The sequence below is a fragment of the Pseudorasbora parva genome, chromosome 11, assembly GCF_024679245.1.
Source record: "Pseudorasbora parva isolate DD20220531a chromosome 11, ASM2467924v1, whole genome shotgun sequence".
In the NCBI taxonomy this organism is placed as follows: Eukaryota; Metazoa; Chordata; class Actinopteri; order Cypriniformes; family Gobionidae; genus Pseudorasbora; species Pseudorasbora parva.
Window position 1 is genome coordinate 1,959,324 of NC_090182.1, and position 13,830 is coordinate 1,973,153.

Below are 13,830 nucleotides of genomic sequence, written 5' to 3' on the forward strand. Positions count from 1 at the left end.
GAGGGGGGATTATGGGGTGGGGTTGTTTTTCAGGGGTTGGCCTCTTAGTTCCAGTGAAAGGAACTCTTAACGCTTCACCAAGACATTTTGGACAATTTCATGCTCCCAACTTCATGGGAACGGTTTTTGGACGGCCCCTTCCTGTCCCAGCATGACCGCGCTCCAGTGCACAAAGTGTGTGTGTGTGTTGCAATTTAACAAACATTCCATGTCAAATATTTATGGAATATAACTTGTCTGACAGATTTTGATCACTGAATGGATTATTTCGCATGTGAAGGCTCACACGATGTGAAGAGTTAGACGGTTTCACTGAGAATCGACTCGAATGCAGTTTGCTTAAATCAATAAGAAATTCAAATCTGATGTGAACTCTGAGAATTGAGCCAAAGCCATTGAGAAAATCTGTGATATGTCTAAATAATTTTAATTAAGTAAAGTTATTCTAACTTAATGTTGCGTTAGTAAGAAATAAGTTGAAGTTTTTATGTATTTTCTTAGATCAGGTTTTTTGTTTCAAGAAAGTGTTTTCGTTACGGATTATAACCCTGCGCTGCTTTCACTACAAAAACATCAAAACAAACGATATTCCCCTACAAAAATATCATATATCTGACCTAAATATATAAACACTGAAGAAAACACAACACATTTATCTTTCAGGAGAGCTGTTGGCGTAAGAGCACACGCAGAAGGTGAAACCTCTCTGAGTTATTATGGGTTTAAATGTTGTTTTCCAGAGAAATCCTGCTGGTTTCAGTGGCATATGCTCTCCTCACGGCCCAGACTGATCTTTTGTGGCTGTGAAGAAAGGCGTGTTGTCCATTAGTGTTTGGGGGAAGGGGTAGAAAACCTCCTACTTTCCTCAAGAGCTCAGAATAAACACACAAACAGCACTGTGTTTGATTATTACTGAGGCTCATGCGGTTAGTGATATGAATGAACAATCTCCTTTATAGACCCATTCACTCCGGACGATCACATACAGTGCTGGAAATCATTATAAATATTAATGTTTAACAGCACACCACAACTATAACAATAACAGCACAGAGAAACAATATCACTGCCATCTATTTTTCCCCCAGCTGATTGACAGCCAATCAGAGTCCATCGTAATAATGTAAGGTCACTTATCTGTTTTGCGTCTGAATGACCGCTGGTGTTAATGCCGTGTTGTTTTCATTGAGATCTTTATCCAGCTCTGCTGTTAATCTGTGTGTGTGTGTGTGTGTGTCATAATAAAGCTTAAACACTGCTCTGATGTCATATAATATGAGCATTCATTTCCTATTATACAATCAGACGGAAATAAACGGAGAGTGAGCAAGGTCTTAAAAGACTTTACATGGACATTTTAAGGTTACACTTTATTGTACACTCTAAAAAATTTTGAGTAAAAAACAACCCGATGTTGGGTCAAATATGGACTAACCCAGCAATTGGGTTATTTTAACCCAGCGATTGGGTTGTCTTAAGCAAATATTTAACCCAACCGTGGGATTAAAACAACCCAATCCCTAGGTTAGTCCATATTTGACCCAACATTGGGTTAAAACAACCCAGCATTTTTTAGAGTGTAAGGTGTCATTGCGTTATATATTTAATCACTCTTAATTATAATTATAATTAATTATTATATACTCTTAATATAACATATTAATTAACAACATGTACTTACTATAAGGTTAGGGTAATACACTCTAAAAAATTCTGAATAAAAAATAACCCAATGTTGGGTCAAATATGGACAAACCCAGCAGTTGGGTTGTTTTAACCCAGCGATTGGGTTGTATTAAGCAAATATTTAACCCAACTGGAGAATTAAAATAACCCAATTGCTGGGTTAGTCCATATTTGACCCAACATTGGGTTAAAACAACTCAGCATTTTTTAGAGTGTAAAAATAAAACGCTAAAACTTTAAAAAAGTAAAAACGCTCTTAAAAATAAAGGCTTTTAAATGTTTCTTTGGTAGGGTGGATGGTTCTACACTCTAAACAATGCTGGGTTAAAAACAACCCAAGTTGGGTTAAAAATAGACAAACCCAGCAGTTGGGTTGTTTTAAGCAAACATTTAACCCAACCTCTGGGTTGAAACAACCCAATTGCTGAGTTTGTCCATTTTCAGCCCAACATTGGGCTGTTTTTAACCCAGCATTGTTTAGAGTGTATGAAGAACCTTTAATATCCAAAAGATCCTTTCCATTGCACAAAAGGTTCTTCAGACTATAAAATGGTTCTTTAAATAATCTTTCACAAAACGGTTCTTTGGGGAACCAAAAATGGTTCTTCTATGGCATCACTGTAAAAAAACATTTTTGGTTCTTCCTGGCACCTTTATTTTTAAGGGTGTAGTTCATTTAATATCTTCCCATGCCAGTTTACGAGGAATATGTGCTGATTTTTTAAAAGTAATTAAAGAATGTACAAAAAAATTAAGTGTGTAACACTTTACAATAAGGTTTCATTATTTAACATGAACTAACAATACTTTCACAGCATTTACTAATCTTATTGTTACTCTCAACACATATACTACTAGTTCGTGACTTTTTGTGCTCGAGCGGTTAATAAACAGAACCGCAAGCGTCTTGCGGAGGAACATTGCAGCCGGATCTACTTCTCTCTGTTCACCGAAAATTGAAACCAATGTAATTTCTTGAGAGAGGAAATGACATTGGTGTCAATGAAGGCCTTTCTGAGCCATCGGATTTCAACACTAATATCTCATCTGTGTGTGAAGATGAGCGGAGGTCTGACGGCTGGCCAACGACATTAGGGATTAATCACTAACCCTTAAGTCTATGGCGAGTCGTGCAGGGTCTGTGCTCCTCCGCAGCGGCTCCTACCGGACCCATCTGAAATAGTCCCAATATAAACACTTATTATAAGCGTACAGTGATGATTAAAGGTCAGAAAACGTGGTTTGCATAATGGATTCATGTTGTACATTCTCATTATATAATTTTTGTAAATCTTGAACATACAAAAAAGTTACGAACAGCAGCTTTTATGATCAAAAGTTGTATCTGTTGTAGATAATGCTGAACTAACATCAACATTTTATTAACTAACATTAAAAAAGGTTAATAAATGCTGTAACACTTAATTTTACAGTGTTACATGCAGTTACTATAACTATAAATTATGTAAAATAAAGTGTTACCCATTTTACATCTAATTGTACATGTATAATAATAATAATAATAATAATATGTTTATAACTCAACAAAAGGTCATGTAGGCGTTTGAAGGAATATGTTTGTTAGCAAAGGCCAGGGTTTGAAATCAAATATTCTGGCATATATTCTAGATATCTACAGAACAGATACTTAAATTAAACACATTGCTGTACAATTTTAAAATGTATCTTCAATATTTCAGGGCATGTGTGTTAATGACTCTATGCTACATTAAAAATACAACACATGTCCATTTGTATAAAGGCATTTATAAAGGTAACCCAAAGATAAAAGCGATTAGAGAGCGCCCTCTGGCGATATTAATGTGTTTCTGCTGGCCATATCCAGAGTTTGAGTTTTTTATTAAACCAACGATAAACTAAACACGTTGTATATTTAACATAACAATCTATTGTTCCTCACATATTTCCCTTAGATATTAAATCTGGTTGCTATACACATACTTGTCGATTAAATGTTATCATTTTATTTAGACGTCCATAACGTCCTTGTCCTTAAATAACACATTATGATTTAATGCCAACAGGTGGACAAAGTTTCAAACCAAAATTAATTTTTAACTAGAGTGTGATTTTGCAGACATCACGTGTAACAGAATTTTACCAGTGGAAGTCTTCCGTTCATAATAAACCACTTATATTCAATATGTTTAATTTCATTCACGTGCTATACGTATTTCATCAATGCTTATAGGCTAAGAAAATCAGGCTATTTATGGTATAACTCCGAAATAGTAATTTAGCTACTCAACAGAATTCAACAAAGTGGGAAATGATGTTTAATATTGCAATGAATTCCTAAAAGTGGTCCCCAGATCATTTGTATTAAGAGGTGAAGTCTCAGAGGAGAGTCTGATTAATCAAAAGGTCATTTCCATTTCAGAGACATTTGAGGTCGATCACTCCATGATCGGAGCATCAACAAAAGGACAAACTGTCAAAGCCGTTATTTATTTATTATTTATTTATATATTACAAAACGATTATGCCGAAATTCCCTCGAAAGCTCTTGATAACATCGGGGTCTGACTCTGAGGAATTGACTCTAGGGTTGCCAAGTCCTCGGTTTTCCCGCGGAATTCTAACGGTTTCCGCGGGTTTATTTCACACCGCGTGTTTAATAAAATGTATATTTGACTGACATGCTTGCATTTAAATATATTGTATTATACAAATGTCAAAACTGTGCTAGTTATGCGAAGTAGCCACTAAGCCTCTGTGTTTGATCACGATATGGTTTTTATTTGATATATAATTATAAAATGTGTATTTTAGGTATGGTAATATCATATTTAGATTTTTTGGTATATGGGATATGGTCATTGGGATCCTCTAGATTGGACATTGGAATAGATTAAATGCAAACCTGGCAACCCTGATTTCCTCTGTAGCCTATGCAGACCTAAAACATTTCTTTGATAAATTGCTCTGTAATTGTTAAATTAGGTCAACTTATGTTAAAATCAAGATACAAACTGAACAGAACCATCCCTGCATTTACATACTTTCGTTTTATATATCATTGACCATTAAATGTGTATTTTAGGTATGGGAATGCCATTTTTTTGTATTTGGGAAATAATTGGTCTACTTTTGATTGGACTACTAGATTTAAACCTCACTGCTTCAGTAGACCTAATAATGTCTTTGATAAATTGCTCTGTAATCGTTATTTGTAAAATTGGGTCAACGTTGCCTATGTTAAAATCAAAATAAACTGAACAGAACTTTTTTTTTAAAAAACTGAAAAGAACCATCCCTATTTACATACACTTAACCTACAAGATGATTCATCCAAATACATTAACGATTGTCGTCTGTGGTAGATTTAAACCATCTTTAGGTCCGCTTTAGGCAACATTAGTATTGATTTTCGCGCATGATTGGGATATAAAATACCTTATCCGACGGAATACGTCATATTCCGCTGCTGAAGCGATGACGCGGGCGCGCGCTGCCATAATGACCGTTGGGGCGTTCATCAGGAGCACAGCGATTGGACAGCGCGCGAAAGATACACACAAGCACGTGTAAGGTGTTTTTAGATTTCAAACTGAATTTAGGCGGGGTTTTCGGTTACCCTCACAGTGTCAGACTCCACCGCGGCTCGTAACTGATGACATTTTTGGGACGAATAGGTTCACAAACTGTTGTTTTAATGGGGAATAACGGATCTTCCGCCGTCTTTTCAATTCAAGGCACAATCCAGACACGAGCTGAGTGGCAAAGCAACAGTATACAAGGTAAATGTCGCTTATTCGTGACTATACTAGTAATATAGATGATTATACAGTTCAAAATATACGAATGTCACCACCCCACATGAAAAAAATACTATATTATAGTAAAATTACTCTAGTACTGGAGTGTTTTTGAACTATATTAACTATACACTAAAGAATGCTGGGTTAAAAACAACTCAAGTTGGGATGAAAATGGACAAACCCAGAAATTGGGTTGTTTGATTGGGTCCATTCACTGTGGGTTCAAACAACCCAATTTCTGGGTTTGTCAATTTTCAATCCAACTTGAGTTGTTTTTATCCCAGTACAGTAAATTGTATATACTACACTTTGTAAATTTACTATAGTATGGTTAAAAAACACTGAGTAATTTTACTACAATATACTATAGTATTTTTTCATGTGGGATGGCATCAGATCTCAGCATCTCATTCCAAATTTCTCATAAATAACACTTTTCTGAGCCGTTCTGAGTTAAACAACAGGTTCCCAGGTAAGTTTTAGTGGCTGTATGATATAAGTTCCCCTCAGGATCACACAGGTATCCTAGCAGTGTAAACACAGATGTTAAAAGGATAGTTCACCCATGAATTAAAATCTGATGTTTATCTATTAGAATTAGACCCCATTGACATACATTATACGACTATTTGTGTTCTTCTGAAGAAACAAGTTACACACCTAGATCTTGGATGCCCAGGGGGTCAGCAGATTAACATAACATTTTCATTTTTGTGTGAACTATCCCTTTAATTCATCTCACAACCAATGAACAGTTGTCTCAAATTAATGTAAACACTATGGGCTGTGAATATGCATAGTTCTGAAGTGCACATCTGATGGACACTTTGCTATCCCATGAGGCCATGGGAGAGAATTTGGGACAGTGAAGTGAAGCTGGTAGGTCAACTGAATAGTATAGGCATGTAGAACTACCTTTTTTATGGTTGAGAGATTGAGAAGTATGTACTTTTTTCATAATAAGTAATATGTGAAGCTTCTGGTTTCATCCGCTTTCAGTTATTTTAAATGTATGCAAAAACTCTGTTATGCTGCTTGATATTGCAAACTGGTGTTTGTTAACATGTTATTTTTTAATTTATTATTGTGTAATCAAAAAAACATACTGGTTTGTTGTAAATAGTTTTACAGTTTCCTGCACTATGTTTTTCTTCTAGTAATTTAACTAACTTCTAATGAATCTGAAGTCTTACACATTCAAAGAAAATCTGCATTGCAGAATACAGTGGATTTTTGTTTATTATTTTATCCCTCCCAAAAGACATAGTTTTGGTCATGGCCGCTGATTGGTTAATAAAGCATTCCAGCATGGTACGTAGATACACCAATAGATGGCAACAAGACACTGTCTTTATATTGAATTATTCACTCAAACTATTTGTTGACTGAATCATTTAGAAATGAATCATGCTATGTGCTTTGCTCTAAAACAATAGGTGATTTGCTTTTTGTTGTTGGACCCAAAATAGAGGTAAATAGTAATACTGCCTTCATGTACTATCAGAAATGTCTTCCCTGTTTCTGAAGTCGTGATTACTAGCTCGTTGTGTTCAAGTATATTACTGTCAAAAAGAACAGGAATAAAGGAGGACACCTGGTTTATTCTTGCCTATTTCTTGGGGGAATTTTATTAAAGCCTTAATGTATTGAAGATATTTAAAATTTGAAATAAAAATGACAAACCACATAAACATTCAGCGCTTCATCTAGATATTCAGCTTGCTGATGATTCTGGAATTTGGGTCAAGGCTATTTTTGCTGTTTATAAACCATACAATACAAGCTTCAAATGATTATTCATATATGTAAATATACACTATTTTTTAAAAGTAGCCCAATGGTCAGTCAAAAGCAACCCAATGGCCAGTCAAAAGCAACCCAATGGCCAGTCAAAAGCAGCCCAATGGCCAATCAAAAGCAACCCAATGGCCAGTCAAAAGCAACCCAATGGCCAGTCAAAAGTAACCCAATGGCCAGTCAAAAGTAGCTCAATGGCCAGTCAAAAGTAGCTCAATGGCCAGTCAAAAGTAACCCAATGGCCAGTCAAAAGTAACCCAATGGCCAGTCAAAAGTAACCCAATGGCCAGTCAAAAGTAGCTCAATGGCCAGTCAAAAGTAACCCAATGGCCAGTCAAAAGTAACCCAATGGCCAGTCAAAAGTAGCTCAATGGCCAGTCAAAAGTAACCCAATGGCCAGTCAAAAGTAACCCAATGGCCAGTCAAAAGTAGCTCAATGGCCAGTCAAAAGTAACCCAATGGCCAGTGAAAAGTAACCCAATGGCCAGTCAAAAGTAACCCAATGGCCAGTCAAAAGTAGCTCAATGGCCAATCAAAAGTAACCCAATGGACAGTCAAAAGTAACCCAATGGCCAGTCAAAAGTAACCCAATGGCCAGTCAAAAGTAACCCAATGGCCAGTCAAAAGTAACCCAATGGCCAGTCAAAAGTAGCTCAATGGCCAGTCAAAAGTAACCCAATGGCCAGTCAAAAGTAACCCAATGGCCAGTCAAAAGTAACCCAATGGCCAGTCAAAAGTAACCCAATGGCCAGTCAAAAGTAACCCAATGGCCAGTCAAAAGTAACCCAATGGCCAGTCAAAAGTAGCTCAATGGCCAGTCAAAAGTAACCCAATGGCCAGTCAAAAGTAACCCAATGGCCAGTCAAAAGTAACCCAATGGCCAGTCAAAAGTAACCCAATGGCCAGTCAAAAGTAACCCAATGGCCAGTCAAAAGTAGCTCAATGGCCAATCAAAAGTAACCCAATGGCCAATCAAAAGTAACCCAATGGCCAGTCAAAAGTAACCCAATGGCCAGTCAAAAGTAACCCAATGGCCAGTCAAAAGTAACCCAATGGCCAGTCAAAAGTAGCTCAATGGCCAGTCAAAAGTAACCCAATGGCCAGTCAAAAGTAACCCAATGGGCATTCAAAAGTAACCCAATGGCCAGTCAAAAGTAACCCAATGGCCATTCAAAAGTTACCCAATGGCCAGTCAAATGTAACCCAATGGCCAGTCAAAAGTAGCTCAATGGCCAGTCAAAAGTAGCTCAATGGCCAGTCAAAAGTAACCCAATGGCCAGTCAAAAGTAACCCAATGGCCAGTCAAAAGTAACCCAATGGCCAGTCAAAAGTAGCTCAATGGCCAGTCAAAAGTAGCTCAATGGCCAGTCAAAAGTAACCCAATGGCCAGTCAAAAGTAACCCAATGGCCAGTCAAAAGTAACCCAATGGCCAGTCAAAAGTAGCTCAATGGCCAGTCAAAAGTAACCTAATGGCCAGTCAAAAGTAACCCAATGGCCAGTCAAAAGTAGCTCAATGGCCAGTCAAAAGTAACCCAATGGCCAGTGAAAAGTAACCCAATGGCCAGTCAAAAGTAACCCAATGGCCAGTCAAAAGTAGCTCAATGGCCAATCAAAAGTAACCCAATGGACAGTCAAAAGTAACCCAATGGACAGTCAAAAGTAACCCAATGGCCAGTCAAAAGTAACCTAATGGCCAATCAAAAGTAACCCAATAGCCAGTCAAAAGTAACCCAATGGCCAGTCAAAAGTAACCCAATGGCCAGTCAAAAGTAACCCAATGGCCAGTCAAAAGTAACCCAATGGCCAGTCAAAAGTAGCTCAATGGCCAGTCAAAAGTAACCTAATGGCCAGTCAAAAGTAACCCAATGGCCAGTCAAAAGTAGCTCAATGGCCAGTCAAAAGTAACCCAATGGCCAGTGAAAAGTAACCCAATGGCCAGTCAAAAGTAACCCAATGGCCAGTCAAAAGTAGCTCAATGGCCAATCAAAAGTAACCCAATGGACAGTCAAAAGTAACCCAATGGACAGTCAAAAGTAACCCAATGGCCAGTCAAAAGTAACCTAATGGCCAATCAAAAGTAACCCAATAGCCAGTCAAAAGTAACCCAATGGCCAGTCAAAAGTAACCCAATGGCCAGTCAAAATTAACCCAAGTTGAAAAACCGCAACACTGGTCACAACTCAGGATCTTGGGTATCAAAATGATCTCCGAGCTTCCCAGTAGTAAATACGACTTGAGAGAGCATCACGTCTAATTTCCAGCTAGATAGGCTAACTCAGGGGTTTTCAAACTTTATGATGCCAAGGACCCCCAAATATGATGAACCTTTATGACGGACCCCCTTCCTAAAATCCATCTATTTTTATCAAAGAAAAAAACATTTTAACTGTTAGATAAATAATAAGTGTGACGTTTATAAATACAACATATTGTTTCCCAACTTAAATTGGCTATACTTAATGTTGGATGTATAAACCTGAAGAACGTTTTCAATAAAACATTTTTGTTTTCAACATTTCAACTTTCACAATAAATGTATGGAAGCAGTTTATGTTCTTGCCTTACAACCCCAGTGAGCGAGAGAAAGGGGACTTTTCTAAAGGGGAAAGATGCAAAGCAAACGGTTACAATTCTGGAAAGTATGTATACGACAAGAAATGAGAGAAACGTTTAGAAACTAAACAGTAGAGTAGACTTTATACATTATTGCTTTGTCTTTGTATTCTCTGAAATTTTCTGGGGACCCCTTAGAACCTTCTGGAGGACCCCTGGGGGCCCCCGGACCCCAGTTTGAAAACCCCTGGGCTAACTCGTATTTACAATAATTCTGATAGCAGGTGAAGGCAGCAGTTATTCTGCTATTATTAACTTCTTGATTATCATAGACTGTTGATATCACACTTATCAACTGTGTGTTGGTCTGAATATTGGAGCAACAACACTTCTGCTTGTGTGTTATTACCCATTTATAAAAAAAATATCATTCTTTATTATAACTCTACAAAATCAAGGACTGCAAAAGTGGGCCTAAAAACAAGTTAACTGGAGGGAAAATAAACTTCAGAAGCCTCAGAATTACTTTGTGATCTATTTTAGCCAAACTCCTTTAATTTAAAGAATGTAGTTTTAGGTCAGTTCACACCGCACCAACACGGACAGTCTCCAGATTACAGTTTGTCCCTTCCCAGACATCCCACGATCACACAAACACAACGGGAAAAGATGCGACAGAACCGAAGTTGCAGTTGGTCAGTGAGTGTCTATTGGTGCAGGCCTTTAGAAAAGTTTGTTTTGGTTGGTATTTATTTTTGGGAACACCATGAGAGGGGACCCTTTTCCAGAAGTTTTCAGAGTCAAACAGGAAATGTCACTCCCACGATGAGAGAGGGGTGGCCAATGGCGTCTGAGCTATGCAGAGTTGGCAAGGTTGTGGCTTTCCCAGGACCTTGATGAGAACAGTCGAGAGGGAACGATTATTTTCCAATGTGGAAATGAGATATCTGAGAAACATTTGATCCATTTCATTTAACATTTCATACGACTGCATTAAAAGTAATAACCTTTAAAGACAAATTAAGAAAGATTATCAGAGACTTAGTATTGAGAACTTCTGGGTTTCATCTTTTAGCCAGTAGTGGGCGGGTTGCACTGACACAATCTTACCAGCAGATGGCAGCTGAGATCTCACAACTGGCTGAATAATAAACCGGGATTAAAGGAACACGCCACTTTTTTTGAAAATAGGCTCATTTTCAAAGTCCCTTAGAGTTAAACAGTTGAGTTTTACCGTTTTTGAATCCATTCAGCCGATCTCTGTATCTGGCGGTAGCACTTTTAGCATAGCTTAGCATACATCAATTAATCGGATTAGACCATTAGCATCGCGCTCAAAACAATTACCAAAGACTTTCATTATTTATCCTATTTAAAACGTGACTCTTCTGTGGTTACATCGTGTACTAAGACCAACGGAAAATGAAAAGTTGCTATTTTTTTAGACCGATATAGCTAGGAACTATTTTCTGCGTAATATCACTGCGCAGGTTTACCCATGGTACGGCTACAAAATTACCTGATTATTACACACTAATGAGAGAGTAGTTCCTATCTATATCAGTCTAAAAACCGAAACTTTTCATTTTCCGTTGGTCTTAGTACACAATGGCCCTCATTTATCAAAAGTGCGTACACCAAATTTCCAGCGTACACCCAAACCCACGGTGACTTTGAGATTTATCAATATGGACGTTGGCGTACGGCATGCTCAAATCCTACGTCAGCTCAGGAGGTGGTGTACGCACGTTTGAGTTAGTGGGAAAATGCGCAGAAAAACAATTCCTAACACCACAAAACACTGACAAAGATATGCTATATGACCCACTGTTAAAAACCACAACAACAACATTCAGTGTTTATTTTTGTGCAACATGAACGTCAATGTTTAATTTGTGTGACTTTACCAAAGCGTTTGATTTGTAGGCATATGTATTCCTCCAGTTGCGAGCCTGTGCGCTTTATCTGTAATAATTAAAATAATTCAGAATGACAAAATAATAAAAATGACCTTCTTCTTTTAATTAATAATAAAATCAATAAAAACACACTCTTCTTCTGAATAACAAGCGTCATTAAGAATAATAATCATAATAATAAGAAGAAGAATCTTACAAATTGTCATGTAATTATTAATGTGAATGAATCTTACTCCACATCACATCATCATCACTATTGTACACCCCAATACATGTGCCGTGATACGAAATTAAATGCTAATTTTTTCAAAACGTGCTGTAAAATAATGCAGTGATGGTAATTTATCATCCAAACAGCTATTTAAACTGCTGGAGTGCGCTTCTCAACCCCCACACTATAACAGTACTCGTAATTTGGGTCCATATTTTGTTTTTGTGAGCGCCTTTAATCCCACTCTTTAAACTCCCAAATAAAACAATTTCGGGGGGTTTTCCACTTCCCTGGTGATGGTCTCGATGGGCGCATCTCAATCATCTCACTAGTTCAGTAGTCAGGGCACTGATCAGGGAGTCAGCCCGTTGACTTATGTCCTAATCAGTGCCCTGACTAGTGGACTAGAGAGATGATTGAGCGCGCCTGATCTCCACGTCGGAGAAGTTTCGCTTCTTTGCCGTCTTCCGTGTGTCCATGGCGTAAAATGAGGGCGTGCGGGAGGCAGAGACTTGAATATATAGGGGCGTGTTATTCTAATGACGATCGTTTTCAGCCGCGGCATTTATCAAGGGCAGGTATTGCGTACACCTGGATTGCAGAGGTGCGCACAGTTTCATAAATCAGGCGGTGAGAGGAGTGTAAGCATAATCTTACGCCAACATATACACCCGTTTCTACGCAAGATTGATAAATGAGGGCCAATGTAACCACAGAATAGTCAAGCTTTAATAGGAAAAATATTCTCTTTGAAAAAAAATTAAGTCTTTGGTAATTTTTGAGCGCGATGCTAATGGTCTAATCCGATTCAATGATGTATGCTAAGCTATGCTAAAAGTGCTACCGCCAGATACAGAGATCGGCTGAATGGAGTCAAAAACGGTAAAACTCAACTGTTTAACTCTAAGGGACTTGGAAAATGAGCCTATTTTTTTTAAAAAAGTGGAGTGTTCCTTTAATAATTATGCAATATTGTATGTCGTTAGCTAATCACAACAATTAAAACAAAACTAGTGTACACTGCAAAAAATGCTTTTCTTACTTAGTATTTTTGTCTCGTTTCTACTCCAAACATCTAAAAATTCTTAAAACGAGAATTATTTACTAGACAAGCAAAAGTAATTGCCTTGTTTTGGGGGAAAATAACTCAAAATTAAGTGAGTTTTTGCTTAAAATAAGATCTACAATAAACAAGATTATTTTTCTCACCCCATTGGCAGATTATTTATCTTATTTTAAGCAAAAACTCTCTTCATTTTGAGTTATTTCTTCCCAAAACCAGACAATTACTTTTGCTTGTCTAGTAAATAATTCTCATTTTAAGAATTTTTAGATGTTTGGAGTAGAAACAAGACAAAAATACTAAGTAAGAAAAGCATTTTTTTGCAGTGTAATGTTTTTTTTTTTAACCCTTTAGACATCTGTCCTTCACTTTAAGTGGTTGGCATCTAATGTATTGTGTAATAAAATCCTATCCTGTTTACGTGATCTGATCTCCAACTAGACACCTTTACAAAAGGCAACACTTCCTGTTGACAGCCACAGGTGCAGTGCTCTAACATGCGTTCTTTACGTACGCTTTTAACCCGAGTAAGGACTTTGAGCACAGATTGTTTAGGCCGCTTGGCTCCGAGTCACAGGACTGCCAGCCAACTGCGCGAAAAGAGTGTGGAGAGAAATAAAACTGTTTAAAGAGTAACAGATTTATTGTATACCTTAAGGGAGGATATATGTTTGAATGCCTAAAGCAGATAAATCACCCAACACCTCGGCCGGCTCTCCTTTAACGGGCCTGTTTTGTAGTGGTCTGGTTTGTAGCAGCTATTGTGTGATCGCCAAGCAAACAGTCACAAAGTATAGTGAGGATTAACACATCGTCGA

At 37.6% G+C, this 13,830-nt stretch overlaps 1 protein-coding gene across 1 annotated transcript in view; it reads left to right on the forward strand.

Annotated features, from left to right (window-relative positions):
* Nucleotides 1–5,214: 5,214 nt before the first annotated feature.
* Nucleotides 5,215–13,830, forward strand: part of neurl1b (neuralized E3 ubiquitin protein ligase 1B) — a 62,636-nt gene continuing 54,020 nt past the window's right edge. Inside the window, exon 1 of the mRNA XM_067456786.1 lies at nt 5,215–5,447. Within this exon, the coding sequence (XP_067312887.1) occupies nt 5,321–5,447 (127 nt within the window). The 5' untranslated portion in view covers nt 5,215–5,320. The remainder of the gene's footprint in view (nt 5,448–13,830) is intronic.